Below are 22,284 nucleotides of genomic sequence, written 5' to 3'. Positions count from 1 at the left end.
GTCCGGATTGCATCTTCACATGCACCAGGACCGTTTGTCGCCAAAAGCCAGGATTTCTCTTCTGTGGTGGCTTCAGACTTCTCACCTGACCGAGGGCCGAAGGTTCGGGATTCAAAATTGGATTCTGCTAACCACAGATGCAAGCCTCAGAGGTTGGGGAGCAGTCACCCAGGGGGAACAGTTCCAAGGAACATGGTCAAGTCAGGAAACCATTATTCCGATCAACATTCTGGAACTAAGGGCCATATACAACGCCCTTCGACAGGCATCACATCTTCTTCAGGATCACGCAATTCAGGTTCAGTCGGACAATGTGACGGCGGTAACGTACATAAACCGACAGGGCGGAACGAAGAGCAGAGCAGCAATGTCAGAGGTAACAAGGATTCTCCTCTGGGCAGAATGGCACGCTGTGGCATTGTCGGCAGTCTTCATTCTGGGAGTGGACAACTGGGAAGCAGACTTCCTCAGCAGACATAACCTCCACCCAGGGGAGTGGGGCCTTGACCCGGAGGTGTTCGGGTGCTTGACACGTCGGTGAGGAATTCCACAAATCAACATGATAGCCTCTCGTCTCACCAAGAAGCTCAAGCGGTATTGTTCCAGTTCGAGAAACCCACAAGCAGTGGCGGTGGATGCTCTGGTGACTCCATGGGACTACCAGGTGGTGTACGTGTTTCCAGCACTTCCATTGATCCCAAGAATTCTCAAAAAAATAAAAAGGGAAAAGGTTCAAGCTATTCTCATTGATCCGGACTGGACAAGAAGGGCCTTGTACGCGGATCTACTGGAGGTTCTCCTACAGGACCCGTGCTGCAACAGGAGCCGTTCGTTTATCACAACTTACCGCGGCTACGTTTGACGGCATGGAGGTTGAGCGTCAAATTCTAGCCCGGAAAGGGATCCCGGACAGGGTTATTCCAACATTGATCCAAGCCAGAAAGGGGGTAACGTCTAAACATTACCACCGTATTTGGAAAAGATACGTCTCTTGGTGTGAGAACAGGAAATTTCCTGCTGTGGAATTTCAACTGGGACGTTTTCTCCTTTTTCTTCAGTCAGGAGTGGACGTGGGCCTACGTTTGGGCTCCTTTAAAAGTCCAGATTTCGGCCTTATCCATTTTCTTCCAGAAACAATTGGCTTCTCTCCTTGAGGTTCAGACATTTTTGAAGGGTGTTCCGCACATCCAACCACCCTTTGTGCCTCCTACAGCACCTTGGGATCTCAACGTGGTGTTGCAGTTCTTGCAATTGGAATGGTTTGAGGTTTTACAGGACGTTGACGTCAAGTTTCTTATGTGGAAGGAAGTCACACTGTTGGCCCTGGCTCCAGCAAGGCGTGTGTCTGAGCTGGGGGCGTTGTCTCACAAAAGCCCATATTTGATTTTTCATGAAGAGAGAGCTGAACTCGGAACTCTTCAGCAATTTCTTCCAAAGGTGGTGTCTGCGTTTCATATCAACCAACCTGTTGTGGTTCCGGTGGTTACCGACACCTCTGCTACTTCAAAGTCCTTGGATGTTGTGAGGGCTTTGAGGATCTATGTGAAGCGGACAGCTTGTCACAGAAAATCGGACTCGCTCTTTGTTCTCTATGATCCCAATAAAATTGGGTGTCCTGCTTCAAAGCAGTCTGTTGCTCGCTGGATCAGGCTTACTATCCAGCATGCTTATTCTATGGCAGGTTTGCCGGTTCCAAGATCTGTACAGGCCCACTCTATTAGGTCGGTGGGTTCTTCCTGGGCGGCTGCCCCGGGTGTCTCGGCTTTACAGCTCTGCCGAGCAGCTACTTGGTCAGGTTCAAATACGTTTGCTAAGTTCTACAAGTTCAATACTTTGGCCTCTGAGGTTCTTCAGTTTGGTAAATCTGTTCTGCAGGAACCTCAGCACTCTCCCACCCGGTTTGGGAGCTTTGGTACATCCCCATGGTACTAATGTGGACCCCAGTATCCTCTAGGACGTAAGAGAAAATAGGATTTTAATTACCTACCGGTAAATCCTTTTCTCATGGTTTGTAGCCCAGTGCTTCGTGTTTTCCTGCACTTTTACTTGGTTCAGTATTATTGTTGGTTCAGCTGTTGCTGTTCCTGTTCAAGTTTGGTTAGCATGGCTTTCCTCTTGTTTGTGTGTGCTGGTTCGAAACTCACCACTATTCTTTTAAATCCTTCTCTCAAAGTATGTCCGTCTCCTCGGGCACAGTTTCTAGACTGAGTCTGGTAGGAGGGGCAAAGAGGGAGAAGCCAGCGCAAACTATTGATTTCTTAAAGTACCCAAGGCTTCCATCTATACCCCATGGTACTAATGTGGACCCCAGTATCCTCTACGAACTACGAGAAAAGGATTTACCGGCAGGTAATTAAAATCCTATTTTCTGCTGCGGGGTACATTGGGCTCCACAAGGATAGACATTGGGGTGTAGAGTAGGATCTTGATCCAAGGCACCAACAGGCTCAAAAGCTTTGACTGTTCCCAAGATGCATAGCGCCGCCTCCTCCTCTATAACCCCGCCTCCCTGCCCAGGAGCTCAGTTTTGTAGTTGGTGCTGCAGATAGCAGCCACATAACAGAGGGGCTGCTCCAGGCAGCCCTAAGAAGAGCTTTTTGTGAAGAAAAAGTGAAGACTACAAGGGCAGCAGCAGTGTGTAAATGTCAGGAGACATTCACTGCTGCAGCTCCATCTCTCCCCAGCGGCGCTGTACACTCCTGTGCCCTGGTTGCCGGATAACTACAGCAGGAAGCTCCAGTTTTCTTCCAGTTAGACACACACGGCTGGGGCTCTCCGGAATCGCGTGGCCGCGCTTCGGGAGGTGGTAAGTGGGTCACATTCGCAGGAGCCGCGCTGTATCGCGATCCGGCGCGGCCGGTGGGAGGCGGGCCGCGTGCGCTGGCGGTGGACACTGTGGCATACAAGCGATCCCACTAGGCCACCAGGGCAAGGGTACAGGTCAGGTTTTCTCTCATAAACCTATTTATATTGGCCCGCAGTACCAGGTGGTTAAGCCAGCAGAGGGGATAAGGCTTAGACCTGTAGCCCCTCCCCCAGCCCCAGGGCACCATTTCCAGTAAATGTTCCCGCCCTGGAGCTGCCTATCTGTCTCTCCCTCACTCCCAGTCAGTGTTTGAGCGCCATTTCTCTCAGCTACACTGTTCCTGGGACTGCTTGGGCAAATCCTCCTTTGTAAAGCCGCCTGATAGTCAGCGCTGTGACTTTACAAGACACTTAAGTATTCTACATGTCATTTAGACAAGTACCCTGTGATATACATCCAGTTCTTACTGTGCAGTGTTATATCTATTGTTACATAGCTATATATAAGCTAGTCCAGTGCTGTATTATTGTTTGTTATAACCTCTGCATTGTACAACTGTGACTATATGTGTGTGCATTAGCTGGCTGGGTGAATTTCATTTTGTGTCTCTCACTCAACTTGCTATCCCTATATTCTATAACCTGAGGGGGCTTGGTGCGTCAGGTTTATAACACTGTAATATAGGATATTCACAAGATATACTCTAATTTGTATTTTTCTCTGTGATTTTAGTCACCATATCTCTCCTGTATCCCTGCTTGTGCTGACTACACTGCGCAGGGGTTTGGGTAAGAGGTATTGTGCTGCTGACAATTGTACTCTGTTACCTGATATTGCAAGTTATATCATGTCTGCTTCTGAGGGTAACGGTTCTGGGGCTGAACACACTACCAGTATTGCTGACGCCTCAGATCCCTATGAGGAGAATATAGCAGCTGAGGGCTTTGGTTCTGGGGGCTCCTTGCCCCCCAGTGGGACTGTAACAACGGGGGTCCATAATGACCCGCCATGGGCTACTTTCTCCACACTTCTGAATACGCTAGTAGCTAAACTAACGCCTCTTATGGGACCTCCTATGCTGGTTCAACCGTATGTGGTCCCCGCGGCTAACCCGCTGTGGGCAGATAACTTGTCCGCTCAATTGAAGAAATTGAACCAGTCTTTGACTACTAAAAAGTCTGATCCTCGCTCGCCTAAGACCAAGGGGTCCTCTAAGCGAGCTCTTACCTCCTCACAATCCACTGCTGTCACTGACACCTCATCTGATGAAGATAGCGCTTACACTGATCCCACAGATTCTGACACAGATACTGCTGATGGGGAGGGTAGTTCACAAGTGGATGTTCCTGTTCTTTTGGAGGCTATTAAGTTGATTCTATAGATTACGGATGATCCCGAGCCATCCTGGGAAAATCCAGGGAAGAAGTTTGTGCCTCACAAGAAGATGCTGGCTCGCTATCCCCTCGCGCCAGAGCTGTCAAAAAATTGGGAGACGCCTCCTCCAGTGGACTCGCATGTGGCTAGGATGGTGGTTTCCTCAGCTCTACCTGTCACTACCATCACGTCTCTGAAAGAGCCTACGGATAAACGTGTGGAGGGTTGTCTGAAAGCGATTTACACCCTCACGGGTGCTGCGCAAAGACCCACTATTGCAGTGACATGGGCTTCAGAAGCTATTGAAGCATGGGCCCTAGAGTTGGAAGCTGAAATCTCTTCTGACCATGCTAGACAGTGCTTGTCATATATTGTCACAGCTTCTCACTATATTAAAGAGGCGGCTTCTGATGCCGGTATTCTAGCAGCCAAGGCTTCTACTATGTCAGTCCTGGCTCGCCGGATATTGTGGCTGAGATCCTGGTCCGTGGATCTGGATTCTAGAAAAACCCTGGAGGTACTCCCTTTTAAGGGAGAGATTTTGTTTGGGGAGGACTTAAATAAGATAGTGGCTGATTTGGCTACTGCCAAAACTGCCTGTCTGCCACGTACCGCTCCTTCTGTGCCGAAGACTAAAAGTACTTCCTTTCGTCCTTCAGGTAAAGCAAAATGTCAGGCATACCACAAACAGGCCCGCACTTCCAAACCTGGTAAGCCGAAGCCCAAAAGAGCCTGGGCTGCCCGTCAGCCAGCTTCCAAGATTGATAAGCCTGCCGCATGACGGGGCAGGCCTCCCCCTGGGGGACCCCAGGGTGTGGGGCCGGCTTCTAGGGTATACCCAGGAATGGTTGAAGACCACTTCAGATGCCTGGGTACGGGAAGTCGTCACTCAAGGTACGCCATAGCCTTCAAAAACCGTCCCCCTCGTCGATTTTGCCTGACAGACGTCCCTTCGGATCAGGTGAAGGCAAAGACTCTACATTCGGTTGTACAGACCCTCCTGGACACAGGAGTGGTAGTACAGGTGCCTCTTGCTCAGAGGGGCCAGGAGTACTATTCTCCGCTGTTTCTAGTCCCGAAACCGAATGGGTCCTCCCGGCCCATTCTCAACCTCAAGGCATTGAACAAGTTTGTCTGAATCTCCAAATTCCGTATGGAAACCCTTCGCTCTATTGTTCTGGCATGGAACCTGGGGATTATATGGTCTTCCCGGATATACAGGATGCTTACCTGCATATTCCTATAGCAGTGTCGCATCAGCAATACCTGAGGTTGGCGGTTGGCAACCTCCATTACCAGTTTTGGGCGTTACCTTTTGGTTTAACCACGGCTCCGCGAGTCTTCACCAAAGTTATGGCGGTGATGATGGCGGAGCTCCGCCGTCAAGGGGTCAGGATCCTACCGTATCTGGACGACTTGTTGATTCTGGAAATTCTCCTACGTCACTTGGATCTGACTGTCCGGTTTCTGCAAGCCCACGGGTGGCTCATCAACTGGAAGAAATCCTCCCTGGTCCCTGCTCAGAGCATGGTGAACCTGGGAGCGCTATTGGACACTCACATCCAGCAGTTGTTCTTGTCTCAGAAGAAAGTCCTGAAGCTTCAGGACAGGATTCGTTGCTTCCTCTCTCGTCTGCAAGTGTCGATACATTCGGCGATGCAGGTGCTGGGCCTCATGGTGTCAGCATTCGACATGGTGGAGTATGCTCAATTCCATTCTCGCCCCCTCCAGAGGCTGATTCTGGCCAAGTGGGACAGCCTGCCTCACCGGCTCAGGTGTCACATGATCTCATTGACTCCGGAGGTCCGTCTGTCGCTGTACTGGTGGTTCCAGGACCAACAATTGTGCAGGGGCCGTCCCTTCTGGATATCCGACTGGGTTCTGTTGACGACGGATGCCAGTCTAAGGGGTTGGGGCGCGGTGTTGGAGCAACACTCCCTTCAGGGTCGGTGGACCAAGGAGGAGTCTCTCCTTCCGATCAACATTCTGGAATTGCGGGCGGTCTTCAATGCATTGAACCTGGCCCAGCATTTAATACAGAACCGTCCTGTTCAAGTACAGTCGGACAACACCACCACAGTGGCTTACATAAACCATCAAGGCGGCACTCGCAGCCGCTTGGCAATGAAGGAAGTCTCACGGATTCTTCAATGGGCAGAACGCCATCTACTGTCCATATCTACAATATTCATTCCGGGAGTCCTGAATTGGGAAGCGGACTTTCTCAGTCGTAAGGACGTACACGCTGGAGAGTGGGGCCTCTATCCAGAAGTGTTTCAACTCATAGTGGAAAGGTGGGGCCTCTAGACGTGGATCTGATGGCGTCTCGACACAATCACAAGGTTCCGGTCTTCAGAGCAAGGACAAGGGATCCTCAAGCAGCATTCGTGGATGTGCTGGCGGTGCCATGGAGGTTTTGGCTGCCGTACGTGTTCCCTCCGTTGTCACTCCTGCCCAGGGTAATTCGGAAGTTCAAGCAAGAAGAAGGAATCCTGCTTCTCATAGCTCCAGCGTGGCCCAGACTGCATTGGTTCTCAGACCTGCAGGGCCTATCGTCAGAGCGTCCAATTCTACTTCCACAACGCCCAGATCTCCTCGTTCAGGGCCCCTGTGTCTACCAGGACCTGGCCCGACTGTCTTGACTGCTTGGCTCTTGAAGCTTACGTCTTGAGGGCTAAAGGTTTTTCTGAGGCGGTCATTAAAACTATGTTGCGGGCCCGGAAACCGGCTTCTGCTCTGATTTACCATAGGGTCTGGCATTCTTACTTTGTTTGGTTCACATCTAACAATTATGACGCTTCTAAGTTTAGTACGGCCAAACTTTTGGCTTTTCTGCAGCAGGGCCTAGGTGTAGGCCTACGTCTGGACCCCTCAAGGTTCATATTTCTGCCTTGGCGGTGTGGTTTCAGAGAAAAATTGCGACCTTGCCTGATGTTCATACCTTTACTCAGGGTGTGTTGCGTACCCAACCTCCCTATGTTCCGCCTGTGGCTCCCTGGGACTTGTCGGTGGTGTTGGAGGCGTTGCAAGAGTCCCCATTTGAACCTCTTGGCTCAGCTGACCTTAAGTGGCTTTCCCTTAAGGTTGTGTTTTTGCTGGCTATTGCCTCCGCTAGAAGAGTGTCGGATTTGGATGCCTTGTCCTGTAGTTCCCCATATCTGCTTTTTCACTGTGACCGGGTGGTTCTTCGAACTCGTCCCGGATATTTGCCTAAGGTGGTATCTTCATTCCACCTTAACCAGGAGATTGTGGGTCCGGTCCTGGTCTCTCCTGACTTGTCTTCCAAAGAGCGGTCTTTGGATGTGGTACGGGCTCTCCGTATCTATGTGAAGAGAACTGCTTCTATTAGGAAATCTGATTCTCTCTTTGTTCTGTTTGGATTTCACAAACGTGGCTGGCCTGCTCACAAGCAGACTTTGGCCAGATGGATTAGAATGGTGATTGCACATGCTTATGTGAGGGCTGGTCTGTCAGCTCCTGCTCACATTACGGCCCATTCTACTCGGTCTGTTGGACCTTCTTGGGCGGCCCGCCGTGGTGCGACCCTTGAACAATTGTGCAAGGCGGCTACGTGGTCCTCAGTGAACACTTTCATAAGGTTCTATGCCTTCGATACTGCCGCTTCCCAGGATGCTTCCTTTGGACGCCGGGTTCTTGTGCCCGCTACAGTGCGTCCCCTCCCATAAGGAACTGCTTTAGGACATCCCCAATGTCTATCCTTGTGGAGCCCAGTGTACCCCACAGCAGAAAACGAGTGTTATGGTAAGAACTTACCTTTGTTAAAACTCTTTCTGTGAGGTACACTGGGCTCCACAAGGCGCCCACCCTGACGCGGTTGGTATGGCATTAGCCGCTGACACTTCTCCTGTCGTGAGAATGTGGTGTATGTGGCTACTAACTGTTGTTGTCTCTTTTCCTGCTACTGCATTGGGCTGGTTAACTAAACTGAGCTCCTGTGCTGGGAGGCGAGATTATAGAGGAGGCGGCACTATGCATCTTGGGAACAGTCAAAGCTTTTGAGCCTGTTGGTGCCTCGGATCAAGATCCTACTCTACATCCCAATGTCTATCCTTGTGGAGCCCAGTGTACCTCGCAGAAAGAGTTTTAACAAACGTAAGTTCTTACCATAAAACTCGTTTTTACCACTTTAAGATCGGCATGGCATGGTACCCTGCTAAAACAGCCTAGCATGAACAGTAACTACATGCATGGAATAGATGCGCTTTAAAATATGATCAGAATAAGGTCCTGATCTAAGAACATTGTTGGTGTTATTAGGGTAGGGTGTTGGAGTTTACAAAGGGTTACGCTCTGGCAATTTGGTGTAAAGTACAGTGTATATCATATTATAATCTATTTTGCTTTTTTTGCAGAAAGGACAGAGAAAATCCCCATGGGTTCTATTAAAAATGTACTTTCCGAGCCAATTGAAGAACATGATGACTATCATATGATGGTAAAAATCTTCTATATTGTCCAGCAAACATTTTACAGGTTACGTCTCCTATATCAAATGCTTGGGACCAGAAGTGTTTTGGATTTTTCCGTATTTTGTATTATTTGCATACCATAATGAGATATCTTGGGGATGGGACTCAAGTCTTAACACAGAATGCATTTATTTCATATACACCGTATACACATAGCCTGTAGATAATTTTATACATTATTCTGAATACTTTTGTGCCTGAAACAAAGGGCCTGATTCAGAGTTGATCGCAGGAGCAAATTTGGGGGGGGGGGGGGGGGGGGGAGGCAGATGCGACATGTGCAGAGAGAGTTAGATTTGGGTGGGGTGTGTTCAAACTGAAATCTAAATTGCAGTGTAAAAATAAGCAGCCAATATTTACCCTGCACAGAAACAAAGTAACCCACCCAAATCTAACTCTCTCTGCAAATGTTATATCTGCCCCACCTGCAGTGCACATGGGCCCTCATTCCGAGTTGTTCGCACGTAGCAACTTTTTGCTGCTCGTGCGCTCAACTAGACGCCGCCTATGGAGGAGTGTATTTTAGCATAGCAGGGCTGAGATCGCTTGTGCAGCCCTGCTATGCTAAAAAAGTTTCCTGCAAAACAAGACCAGGGTCAGACTTACTTACCCTGTGCGACGGATCCAGCGACGAAGGTCTTGGGATTGACGTCAGACATCTGCCCTCCAAACGCCTGGACACGCCTGTGTTCGGATCTCCACGCCTGGAAAACGGTGAGTATCCGCCCACGGAAAACGCCTCCCCGCTGTCAATCTTCTTGCGATCGCGCTAGCGATCACTTTCTTCTCTCTTCTGGTAGTTGCACTGGGCAACGAAGCGCGTGCGCATTGCGGGCGCCGCGCATGCGCAGTTCCGACCCGTTCGCACCGCAGCGAAGAACTGCTGTGTGCGAATGGGTCGGAATGACCCCCATGTTTTTGCCCAACTGCTAACAAATTTGCTGCTGCGATCAGCTCTGAATTACCCTCTCAGTTTGTGTACATTGAACCATCACAAAGCAAACAAATTTCGGTTATGGGAGACTCAACCCGTACTGTCCTAAAATAATAGTAGTTTCCATGTAAAATGGAAGTGTGTAACTTTCTCCAGTAGTTCCACAAAAAATGTAATTCTTATAATTTTGTTCCATGACTTAGAACACACTCCTGTTCTCTACACAGCAGTTGGTGGTAAATAAATTAGTAGCCATCTCTTGAGATGTGTGCGTCATACATACTCAAGTTAATTTATCTTATTCTTTTAGGTTATAAGGCATTAGGTTTGGCAATCGGTGGGTTATCCATTGATGGTACCAATGATGGATAACCTTGATGGTGTGAAACAATCTGCAAGGGTACCATCGATGGTTTCACTCACCGATGGTCACACCTGCTTTAGTGTACCATGAGCTGCAGGCCAATCAGAGCTTGGGGGTGGGGCTTTGCTGGTGTCAGGGGACGGATCTAGGCTGTGTGTCCTGACACCATGGAAAAGAGAGAAATTAACTTAATTAGGTTGCTCTGTAACTTCGATGGCGGGAAACCATCTGGTTCTCCTCCATCGATGGTAAAATTGTTACCATCTTGGTCATGGACCATCGATTATTTTAACCCATTGATGTTCGATGGCCTATAAGGCATTGAAAATCTTTTTTAAAAAAAAGAGGAAATGTATGCATTTTTGTAACATTAATATAGTATATGTTGAGCATGAATTGTGCTTTGGTTAGTGAGATCGGGCGAGTGCATCATATTGTATTCTACAGGGTGTATGAATTATGCACCCTGCACTACAATTCGCATGATAGAACTCCAGTGTCCAGAGCTCTCTGCATGAGTACAGGGGGCTGTTCAGCTAACACTACCATGTAAAGGATAGGGAAACTAAACTGTTATGAATAGTGTAAATGTCAGTCACTTAGGTCAACAGCTGCATATCTTTATAACTGTGCCTGCAATCACCAAGTACACGGAAATAGTGCCGTACCTGGAATTATCAGTTGGCTGGAGCTAGGAGCCTACACAGTGCCTGTATTTACCAACCACCCAGTGCCAGGAGCTAGTGTTACACCTGCAATCATTTACCTTCCAGGAGGCAGGAACTAACACAGTGTCTGTAATCACCAACTGCCCAGAGCCTAGAACTCACACAGCGTCTGCATTCATGAACATGTGCGACTACCAACAGCTACAGTAATTGTTATTCTGCCACCTTATGGGACAGTTGTGCCTCTCCCCCCTCCCCACACACACACCTTTTAGGCTGTAAGCTGCTTTGGGCAGAGCCATCAGAACCTTCTGTATGATTTTCTGTTATGTACTTTGTGCCATGATTTAAGACTTGATCCACGTACAGACCTATGCTTAGTCTCAGGTGGCCTATGTGACAGTTTACCTGCTTCCCATGCACTCACAAACCAAAGGAACTGCAGCTGCCCCGCGTTACTGTATTTGGGTACAGAGAACACTGCTATGTAAGTTCTGCCTCCTGGGAAACACTTATGTGACAGTTCAGTGCAGCGCAAGGTCCTGACCATTACACTACGGAAACCTACCTTGATTTCTCTGACGTCCTAGTGGATGCTGGGAACTCCGTAAGGACCATGGGGAATAGCGGCTCCGCAGGAGACTGGGCACAAAAGTAAAAGCTTTAGGACTACCTGGTGTGCACTGGCTCCTCCCCCCATGACCCTCCTCCAAGCCTCAGTTAGATTTTTGTGCCCGAACGAGAAGGGTGCATACTAGGTGGCTCTCCTGAGCTGCTTAGAGTAAAAGTTTAAATTAGGTTTTTTATTTTCAGTGAGTCCTGCTGGCAACAGGCTCACTGCACCGAGGGACTAAGGGGAGAAGAAGCGAACTCACCTGCGTGCAGAGTGGATTGGGCTTCTTAGGCTACTGGACATTAGCTCCAGAGGGACGATCACAGGCCCAGCCATGGATGGGTCCCAGAGCCGCGCCGCCGGCCCCCTTACAGAGCCAGAAGACAGAAGAGGTCCGGGAAATCGACGGCAGAAGACGTCCTGTCTTCAATAAGGTAGCGCACAGCACCGCAGCTGTGCGCCATTGCTCTCAGCACACTTCACACTCCGGTCACTGAGGGTGCAGGGCGCTGGGGGGGGGGGCGCCCTGAGACGCAATAAAAACACCTTAGATGGCTAAAAATACATCACATATAGCTCCTGGGCTATATGGATGCATTTAACCCCTGCCAGTTTTTCCTTAAAAAAGCGGGAGAAAGGCCGCCGAGAAGGGGGCGGAGCCTATCTCCTCAGCACACAAGCGCCATTTTCCCTCACAGCTCCGTTGGAGGGTAGCTCCCTGGCTCTCCCCTGCAGTCCTGCACTACAGAAACAGGGTAAAACAAGAGAGGGGGGGCACTAATTTGGCAGATTAATAAATACAGCAGCTATATAAGGGAAAAACACTTATATAAGGTTATTCCTGTATATATATAGTGCTCTGGTGTGTGCTGGCAAACTCTCCCTCTGTCTCCCCAAAGGGCTAGTGGGGTCCTGTCCTCTATCAGAGCATTCCCTGTGTGTGTGCTGTGTGTCGGTACGTTGTGTCGACATGTATGAGGAGGAAAATGGTAGGGAGGCGGAGCAATTGCCTGTAATAGTGATGTCACCCCCTAGGGAGTCGACACCTGACTGGATGGTCTTATGGAAGGAATTACGTGATAGCGTCAGCACTTTACAAAAGACTGTTGACGACATGAGACAGCCGGAAAAACAGTTAATACCTGTCCAGGCGTCTCAAACACCGTCAGGGGCTCTAAAGCGCCCGTTACCTCAGATGGTCGACACAGACCCAGACACGGACACTGACTCCAGTGTCGACGGTGAGGAAACAAACGTATTTTCCAGTAGGGCCACACGTTACATGATCACGGCAATGAAGGAGGCTTTGAACATTTCTGATACTACAAGTACCACAAAAAAGGGTATTATGTGGGGTGTGAAAAAACTACCCGTAGTTTTTCCTGAATCAGATGAATTAAATCAAGCGTGGGTTTCCCCCGATAAAAAACTGCTAATTTCTAAAAAATTATTGGCATTATACCCTTTCCCGCCAGAGGTTAGGGCGCGTTGGGAAACACCCCCTAGGGTAGATAAGGCGCTCACACGCTTATCAAAACAAGTGGCGTTACCGTCTCCTGATACGGCCGCCCTCAAAGAGCCAGCTGATAGGAAGCTGGAAAATATCCTAAAAAGTATATACACACATACTGGTGTTATACTGCGACCAGCAATCGCCTCAGCCTGGATGTGCAGTGCGGGGCTGGCTTGGTCGGATTCCCTGACTGAAAATATTGATACCCTGGACAGGGAAAGTATATTATTGACTATAGAGCATTTAAAGGATGCATTTCTATATATGCGAGATGCACAGAGGGATATTTGCACTCTGGCATCAAGAGTAAGTGCGCTGTCCATTTCTGCCAGAAGAGGGTTATGGACGCGACAGTGGTCAGGTGATGCGGATTCCAAACGGCATATGGAAGTATTGCCGTATAAAGGGGAGGAGTTATTTGGGGTCGGTCTATCGGACCTGGTGGCCACGGCAACGGCTGGGAAATCCACCTTTTTACCCCAGGTCACCTCTCAGCAGAAAAAGACACCGTCTTTTCAGGCTCAGTCCTTTCGTCCCCATAAGGGCAAGCGGGCAAAAGGCCACTCATATCTGCCCCGGGGCAGAGGAAGGGGAAAAAGACTGCAGCAGGCAGCCTCTTCCCAGGAACAGAAGCCCTCCCCCGCTTCTGCCAAGTCCTCAGCATGACGCTGGGGCCTTACAAGCGGACTCAGGTACGGTGGGGGGTCGTCTCAAGAATTTCAGCGCGCAGTGGGCTCACTCGCAAGTGGACCCCTGGATCCTGCAGGTAGTATCTCAGGGGTACAAATTGGAATTCGAGACGTCTCCCCCTCGCCGGTTCCTGAAGTCTGCTTTACCAACGTCTCCCTCCGACAGGGAGGCGGTATTGGAAGCCATTCACAAGCTGTATTCCCAGCAGGTGATAATCAAGGTACCCCTCCTACAACAGGGAAAGGGGTATTATTCCACGCTGTTTGTGGTACCGAAGCCGGACGGCTCGGTGAGACCTATTTTAAATCTGAAATCATTGAACACTTACATACAAAGGTTCAAATTCAAGATGGAGTCACTCAGAGCAGTGATAGCGAACCTGGAAGAAGGGGACTATATGGTGTCTCTGGACATCAAGGATGCTTACCTCCATGTCCCAATTTGCCCTTCTCACCAAGGGTACCTCAGGTTTGTGGTACAGAACTGTCACTATCAGTTTCAGACGCTGCCGTTTGGATTGTCCACGGCACCCCGGGTCTTTACCAAGGTAATGGCCGAAATGATGATTCTTCTTCGAAGAAAAGGCGTCTTAATTATCCCTTACTTGGACGATCTCCTGATAAGGGCAAGGTCCAGGGAACAGTTAGAGGTCGGAGTAGCACTATCTCAAGTAGTACTACGACAGCACGGGTGGATTCTAAATATTCCAAAATCGCAGCTGATTCCGACGACACGTCTGCTGTTCCTAGGGATGATTCTGGACACAGTCCAGAAAAAGGAGAAAGCCAGGGAGTTATCCGAGCTAGTCAGGAACCTCCTAAAACCAGGCCAAGTGTCAGTGCATCAATGCACAAGGGTCCTGGGAAAAATGGTGGCTTCTTACGAAGCGATTCCATTCGGCAGATTCCACGCAAGAACTTTTCAGTGGGATCTGCTGGACAAATGGTCCGGATCGCATCTTCAGATGCATCAGCGGATAACCCTGTCTCCAAGGACAAGGGTGTCTCTCCTGTGGTGGTTGCAGAGTGCTCATCTTCTAGAGGGCCGCAGATTCGGCATTCAGGACTGGGTCCTGGTGACCACGGATGCCAGCCTGAGAGGCTGGGGAGCAGTCACACAGGGAAAAAATTTCCAGGGCTTGTGGTCAAGCATGGAAACGTCATTTCACATAAATATCCTGGAACTAAGGGCCATTTACAATGCCCTAAGTCAAGCAAGGCCTCTGCTTCAGGGTCAGCCGGTGTTGATCCAGTCGGACAACATCACGGCGGTCGCCCACGTAAACAGACAGGGCGGCACAAGAAGCAGGAGGGCAATGGCAGAAGTTGCAAGGATTCTTCGCTGGGCGGAAAATCATGTGATAGCACTGTCAGCAGTGTTCATTCCGGGAGTGGACAACTGGGAAGCAGACTTCCTCAGCAGACACGACCTCCACCCGGGGGAGTGGGGACTTCACCCAGAAGTCTTCCACATGATTGTGAACCGTTGGGAAAAACCAAAGGTGGACATGATGGCGTCCCGCCTCAACAAAAAACTAGACAGATATTGCGCCAGGTCAAGGGACCCTCAGGCAATAGCTGTGGACGCTCTGGTAACACCGTGGGTGTACCAGTCAGTGTATGTGTTCCCTCCTCTGCCTCTCATACCCAAGGTACTGAGAATCATAAGAAGGAGAGGAGTAAGGACTATACTCGTGGCTCCGGATTGGCCAAGAGATGCTCACGGAGGACCCGTGGCCTCTACCTCTAAGAAAGGACCTGCTCCAGCAGGGACCCTGTCTGTTCCAAGACTTACCGCGGCTGCGTTTGACGGCATGGCGGTTGAACGCCGGATCCTGAAGGAAAAAGGCATTCCGGATGAAGTCATCCCTACCCTGATCAAAGCCAGGAAGGATGTAACCGTGCAACATTATCACCGTATTTGGCGTAAATATGTTGCGTGGTGTGAGGCCAGGAAGGCCCCTACAGAGGAATTTCAACTGGGTCGATTCCTGCATTTCCTGCAAACAGGACTGTCTATGGGCCTAAAATTAGGGTCCATTAAGGTTCAAATTTCGGCCCTGTCGATTTTCTTCCAGAAAGAACTGGCTTCAGTTCCTGAAGTTCAGACGTTTGTCAAGGGGGTACTGCATATACAGCCTCCTTTTGTGCCTCCAGTGGCACCTTGGGATCTCAATGTAGTTTTGGGGTTCCTAAAATCACATTGGTTTGAACCACTCACCACTGTGGACTTAAAATATCTCACATGGAAAGTGGTAATGCTGTTAGCCCTGGCGTCAGCCAGGCGTGTCTCAGAATTGGCGGCTTTATCCTATAAAAGCCCTTACCTAATTTTTCATACGGACAGGGCAGAATTGAGGACTCGTCCTCAATTTCTCCCTAAGGTGGTTTCAGCGTTTCACTTGAACCAGCCTATTGTGGTACCTGCGGCTACTAGGGACTTGGAGGACTCCAAGTTGCTGGACGTAGTCAGGGCCCTGAAAATATATGTTTCCAGGACGGCTGGAGTCAGAAAATCTGACTCGCTGTTTATCCTGTATGCACCCAACAAGCTGGGTGCTCCTGCTTCTAAGCAGACTATTGCTCGTTGGATTTGTAGTACAATTCAGCTTGCACATTCTGTGGCAGGCCTGCCACAGCCAAAATCTGTAAAAGCCCATTCCACAAGGAAAGTGGGCTCATCTTGGGCGGCTGCCCGAGGGGTCTCGGCTTTACAACTTTGCCGAGCAGCTACTTGGTCAGGGGCAAACACGTTTGCTAAATTCTACAAATTTGATACCCTGGCTGAGGAGGACCTGGAGTTCTCTCATTCGGTGCTGCAGAGTCATCCGCACTCTCCCGCCCGTTTGGGAGCTTTGGTATAATCCCCATGGTCCTTACGGAGTTCCCAGCATCCACTAGGACGTCAGAGAAAATAAGAATTTACTTACCGATAATTCTATTTCTCGTAGTCCGTAGTGGATGCTGGGCGCCCATCCCAAGTGCGGATTGTCTGCAATACTTGTACATAGTTATTGTTAACTAATCGGGTTCTTGTTGTGAGCCATCTATTCAGAGGCTCCTCTGTTATCATGCTGTTAACTGGGTTTCATATCACAAGTTGTACGGTGTGATTGGTGTGGCTGGTATGAGTCTTACCCGGGATTCAAAATCCTTCCTTATTGTGTACGCTCGTCCGGGCACAGTATCCTAACTGAGGCTTGGAGGAGGGTCATGGGGGGAGGAGCCAGTGCACACCAGGTAGTCCTAAAGCTTTTACTTTTGTGCCCAGTCTCCTGCGGAGCCGCTATTCCCCATGGTCCTTACGGAGTTCCCAGCATCCACTACGGACTACGAGAAATAGAATTATCGGTAAGTAAATTCTTATTTTTTATGCTTGCACCTCTATGGGGTGTGAGCTAGAACCAGCGAGTTTTCCCTGCCTGGAAATCCTGCAATGTATTGGCCTATAAGGTTTTATCTATACTTTGTGGCTAATTGAATTGTGCCTTATTCTTTGCGTTTACTCTTATATAGTACAGGAGGAAACAGTGTATAAAACAAATGTTCTCAAACATGACCGGTTAATTTAGAGCGAAAAAACTCTTAAGTTAGGAGTTTACATTATTTTATCTTTTGACTAATGATGACAAAGGATATAGGGGCAGATGTATTAAGCCTGGAGAAGTGGCAAAGCAGTGATAAGTGCAAAGTGATAATGCACCAGCCAATCAGCTCCAATATGTAAACTGACAGGAGCTGATTGGCTGGTGTGTTATCACCTTGCACTTATGACTGCTTTATCACTTCTCCGGCCTTAATACATCTGCCCCACTGTACTATAAAAAAAATGTTCTTTTTAATGTGTTCTGCAGCAGTTGTGCCCATTTCTGATGTATATCTTGTTGTGTTGGCAGGCATTTCAGCTGGGTCCTACTGAAGCGTCTTACTACTGGGTATACTGGGTGCCGGTGCAGTACGTGGATGCCATTAAGGACACAGTGTTAGGGAAATGGCAGTATTTTTGAAGTTACGTTCACCTCTGGCACAGGACACAAGACCGTGAGAGAAAATTAACCCACAGTCACCGCCTTTTCTCATCCCGCATCCCGGACACCAATAAATCCCCTTTACCCACTGCTCCATGGAAACTTACAGGGGTGGAACTTTTACCATTGTGAAGTATCCCATGGGGCACAGAATGCTTATTCTGTAGGAGCCAGAGGTGACCTATCCAATATAGTTTACATTTTTAACTTTTTGCAAGTTGCGGGATCACGCCCGCCACTGCGTCAGCCATATATTGAAGTAAATAAAGCGAAAAAGCCTCCCCTTCTTCTTCTTTTTTTTTTTAACCCTGTAAGTGCCAGGGAGACCAATAGAGACCCACCACCTCCAACACCACCTCTATTGGTTCCCCTGCACGGCCTTGAGAAGTAGTGATGATTTGATGCTGACCGCTTGGAACACAGACACCCCATCACAGCAAGCAGGACTCCCTTCAGTACATGCTGAGTTTTTGTGACAACACTGTTACAGCGAGGCAAATCTTTTTGTGAATTCTCTTTATACTTAGTATTTGTCACTACGGTAATGGAGGGATGTCAACCTGCTTCTTTGTTTTTTTTTTATTTTATTTTATTTTTGTTTTTGTTTTGGGTTCTTACGATAGAAAATAATTAAATGGATGCAGGAGAGGCTGCACTGTACACATTTGTCCTTGCCCTTATGTAAGTTGGTTTAAGGTGTTTTTATAAATGAAGTAAATATAAGCATCGCGTTACAGGTTCTAGGGGAACCTGGATAATTTGTCAGGGCTCGGGAGGTAGTAAATCTGTATTACCAACTAATAGCTAAATTTCTCTCACCTACGTCTGCGTTTACTCCTTCGGTGCTACTCTATGCGGTGAAAATAAGGGCCAATCAGAGCGGCAATAACTTATATTTGGCTTCTGATTGGTCCTCCTCCACCTTTTGAAAGGGGGCGAATTTAAAATCCTTGCCAATTTTATGTTACAGGATATCAAGGCTGCCTGGGGCAGGGGAGGGAGAGCAGGCGAGTCAAATTTGGTCAAGCACTTCTACAGGTTTAAGAAGTGACTCACACAAATGTCACCATATTGTGTGACATGACACTGCTCCACCGCAGTCTTTGCCCTGGATGCGATGGTGTACAGAAAGCAGCATTGCGGTGAAGGAAGGGAGAGAGAAAAGCAACATGTAGAAGAAGCTGCGAGAATGCATGCACAAGTTAGTAGTTTAACAATCTGACTTAGTGTACTAGATGAATAGGTAGGGATATACGCTACAAAGAAAAAAACAGCTAGTGGTGTGTTAAAATCTAAGAGAACATAAAATTTGAGTCATATAAAATACCAGACATTTATTAAAAACTATACATACAATGGGGCAGATGTATTAAGCCTGGAGAAGTGATAAAGCAGTGATAAGTGCAAGGTGATAACGCACCAGCCAATCAGCTCCAATATGTAAATTGACAGGAGCTGATTGGCTGGTGCGTTATCACCTTCAACTTATTACTGCTTTATCACTTCTCCAGGTTTAATACATCTGCCCCCATATCCTATATAATAAAAGGCTAACGCTGCTCCTCCTGTATGGGGGGGATTTCAAGTGTTTTGCACGCCGGCAGCCACTAGATGGCATACGACAGAGCAATTCAAGTGCATGCACAGCTTCCAGCACTGACATTACTGTTATGTTGTTCTGTCATTTTGATGGGCTGGTAACTAGTGAGCATATAATATGCTAAATGTAATTAGCACCTACAAGGTTTGGGGGGGGCGTCACCTGCTGCTACGGCTCTTCCAAATTCCATTGTGTTTACAAAACTAAATGGTTGCTCAACTAAATATGGATGATCAGAGGATCCTGTTTATCTTTACATCTCCGACGACAGGGATTATACATCATCCGGGGGAAAGTAAGATACCTGCTGTGTTACTAAGCGGTATATTTGGAGCTATCTATACATTAAAGTCTGGAACACTTTTACTGTGCTATTTGGGTCTATTATTTATATACTGAGATTACAATATTGGAACGATCAATGTTTGGTATTTTAGGTGTATTTCCCTTACGTCCTAGAGGATACTGGGGTCCACATTAGTACCATGGGGTATAGATGGGTCCACTAGGAGCCTTGGGCACTTTAAGAAATCAATAGTGTGCGCTGGCTCCTCCCTCTATGCCCCTCCTACCAGACTCAGTTTAGAAAATGTTCCCAGAGAAGCCGGTCACGCTTAGGGAAGCTCCTGAAGAGTTTTCTGCATTTATTTTCTGTTTGTTGTTTTCAGCCTGTCTGCTTCGTGGGACTTAGGAGGGGCGGAACGGCCCAACCTCCTATAGGGTTTATGGTCCCGTTCCCCACTGGCAGGACAATGAGCTCCTGAGGGTCCTATTCACAAGCCCCACCACGGTGAGCGTACAGTCCCGAAGCACGCCGCCACCCCTAACAGAGCCAGAAGTAAGAAGAATGGTGAGTAGGTGGCCGGCATCCCGGTTAGCGGGTTGCCGGCTTTAATGGCGGCATCAGGGTATGGAGCGCAGCACTGACATGCAGACTGTGTCTCCAGACTCAGTACAACATGCTGTATGTGTGTGTGTTTCCGCTGTGAGGGGCGAGCTGAGCTTACAGGGGTTCTAACACGCTGCTAAACTTCTCGAACACCTCAGCCAGTATAATAAAACCGGGAAGACTGCGCGCCATGACGGGGGCGAGGCTTCACTGTGAGCGTATCCAGCAGCTCACCAGCGCCATTTTCCTTCTGCAGCTCACACTGACACGACGTACAGGGAAGCGCAGCTCCTCCACAAAGACTCCACATTTCCTCAGCGGTACCAGGGGGTCATAGTAAGGGGGGGGAGCGGTGTTAGAATACTAAGCCTTATTAACGAGCTTAGTTTGCGACCCAGCTGAGCTTGACTTTAGCGTAAAGGGAGCAGTGTGGCTGGCTCCATCTTCTCTTTGTCTCCCTGCGGGCTCTGTGTGGGTTAACTGTGCATTCACCTTTACTGTGTGTGAGAGTGTGTGTCCCTTCACATTACCGTGTCAAGGGAGTGTGTTTCCTGCACAGCAGAGTGTTTGTCTTCCCCGGAGGATTCACTACAGTGTACCCAGGATAGTACACATTCTCAGGCTAGTGGGTCTGAACCCGCGTGGTTGGATTCCCTTAAAGGGATGAGCTCACATATTTCTAATAAATTATCCAATAATGAGAAAGAGACGCAATTCTAAAGACAGTCTATGGATGACCTGATGACTAGAGATTCAGTTCCCATACCAGCGTCTCAGACCCCTGCCATTTGTCCACAGAAGCGTACTCTGGCCCAAATCCTGCAGGCTGACACTGATGATGACATATCCTACGCGGAGGAGGATGAAGTGGACTCGTGGGGGGGATGCAGCCCTGTCACAAGGAATACAGGCCCTGATAGAAGCTATTAGAGAAGTCCTGCACAATTCCTAACAAGGTGGCGGAGGTGGATGAGGAATCTTATTTTAATGTAAAAAAAGAAATCCTCTGCTCCTTTTCCTGCTTCAAAGGAGTTAAATTCTCTGTTTGAAGAAACTTGGGTTAATCCGGACAAGAAGTTTTAGATCCCTAAAAGGTTACTCACATCCTTCCCATTTCCTCAGGATGACAGGAAAAAGTGGGAAAATCCACCTATTGTTGATGCATCGGTATCTAGGTTGTCACGTAAGATAGTCTTACCTGTCCCTGGGGCAGCCTCCTTAAAGGACACAGCTGACCACAAAATTGAGGTCACTCTCAAATACCTGTATACAGCTGCTGGGGTGGCCCAGAGACTCACTATTGCTTGTGCATGGATCACTAGGGCCATTGCAAAATGGTCAGGTAATCTAATTGACGGGTTAGATTCATTATCCAGGGGTGAGATCATTTTACTTCTGCAGCATATACAGAACTCTGCTAATTTTATGGTGGAGGCCATAAAGTAAATTGGTTTCCTGAACGCACGCGCTACTGCCATGGCAGTGTCAGCATGCAGCGGGTTGTGGCTACGCCAGTGAACTGCGGATGAGGATTCCAGGAAAGGCATGGAAAGACTACCATTTACAGGTGAAGCCCTTTTTAGAGATGAACTGGATACGTGGATATCCAAGGCTACGACGGGTAAGTCTACATACCTTCCTTCCGCAGCACCCCCAGCTAGGAAAACCTACACTGCTCCAACTCTGCAGTCCTTTCGGACAGCGAAATTTAAAAGTAAATCCAAAGGTTCATCTACAGCCTTCAAAGGCAATAGAGGTAAACCCAGAAAACCTGCAATTGCAGTTTCACAGGAACAGACCTCTGGTTCTGCTTCCTCAAAGCTTTCAGCATGACGGTGGACCACACTGCCTGGAAGACAGACAGGTGGGAACCCGATTGAGATATTTCAGTCACACATGGGCAAAATCATGCCTGGATCCATGGGTCAAAGATCTTATCGCCCAGGGATACAGACTGGAGTTTCAGGAACTCCCACCTCACAGATTCTTCAAGTCAGGCTTACCAGCTTCTCCAGAAGCAAGCATGACCAGTTCCACTTCAACTGCAAAACTAGGTTTATTATTCCAAACTGTTTGTTTTACCGAAACTGGACAATTCGGTAAGGCCCATTTTAAACCTCAAGTCACTGAACCCATACTTACGGGTGTTCAAATGCAAGATGGAGTCTCTGAGAGCGGTGATCTCAGGTCTGGAGGAGGGGGAATTCCTGGTGTCTCTGGATATCAAGGATGCGTACCTTCATATTCCAATTTGGCTGCCTCATCAGGCTTATCTAAGGTTTGCATTACAGGACTGTCACTACCCGTTCCAGGCCC

At 48.5% G+C, this 22,284-nt stretch overlaps 1 protein-coding gene across 1 annotated transcript in view; it reads left to right on the top strand.

The window, feature by feature from the left end:
- Positions 1 to 18,139, top strand: part of UBFD1 (ubiquitin family domain containing 1) — a 65,112-nt gene extending 46,973 nt beyond the window's left edge. Inside the window, exons 6-7 of the mRNA XM_063934702.1 lie at positions 8,554 to 8,636; positions 17,348 to 18,139. Coding sequence (XP_063790772.1) covers positions 8,554 to 8,636; positions 17,348 to 17,458 — 194 coding nt within the window. The 3' untranslated portion in view covers positions 17,459 to 18,139. The remainder of the gene's footprint in view (positions 1 to 8,553; positions 8,637 to 17,347) is intronic.
- Positions 18,140 to 22,284: the final 4,145 nt, after the last annotated feature.

This window comes from Pseudophryne corroboree, chromosome 7, assembly GCF_028390025.1.
Source record: "Pseudophryne corroboree isolate aPseCor3 chromosome 7, aPseCor3.hap2, whole genome shotgun sequence".
NCBI classification, from domain to species: Eukaryota; Metazoa; Chordata; class Amphibia; order Anura; family Myobatrachidae; genus Pseudophryne; species Pseudophryne corroboree.
Note: the sequence above shows the minus strand (reverse complement) of the source record. Positions and strands in the feature narration are given on the sequence as shown.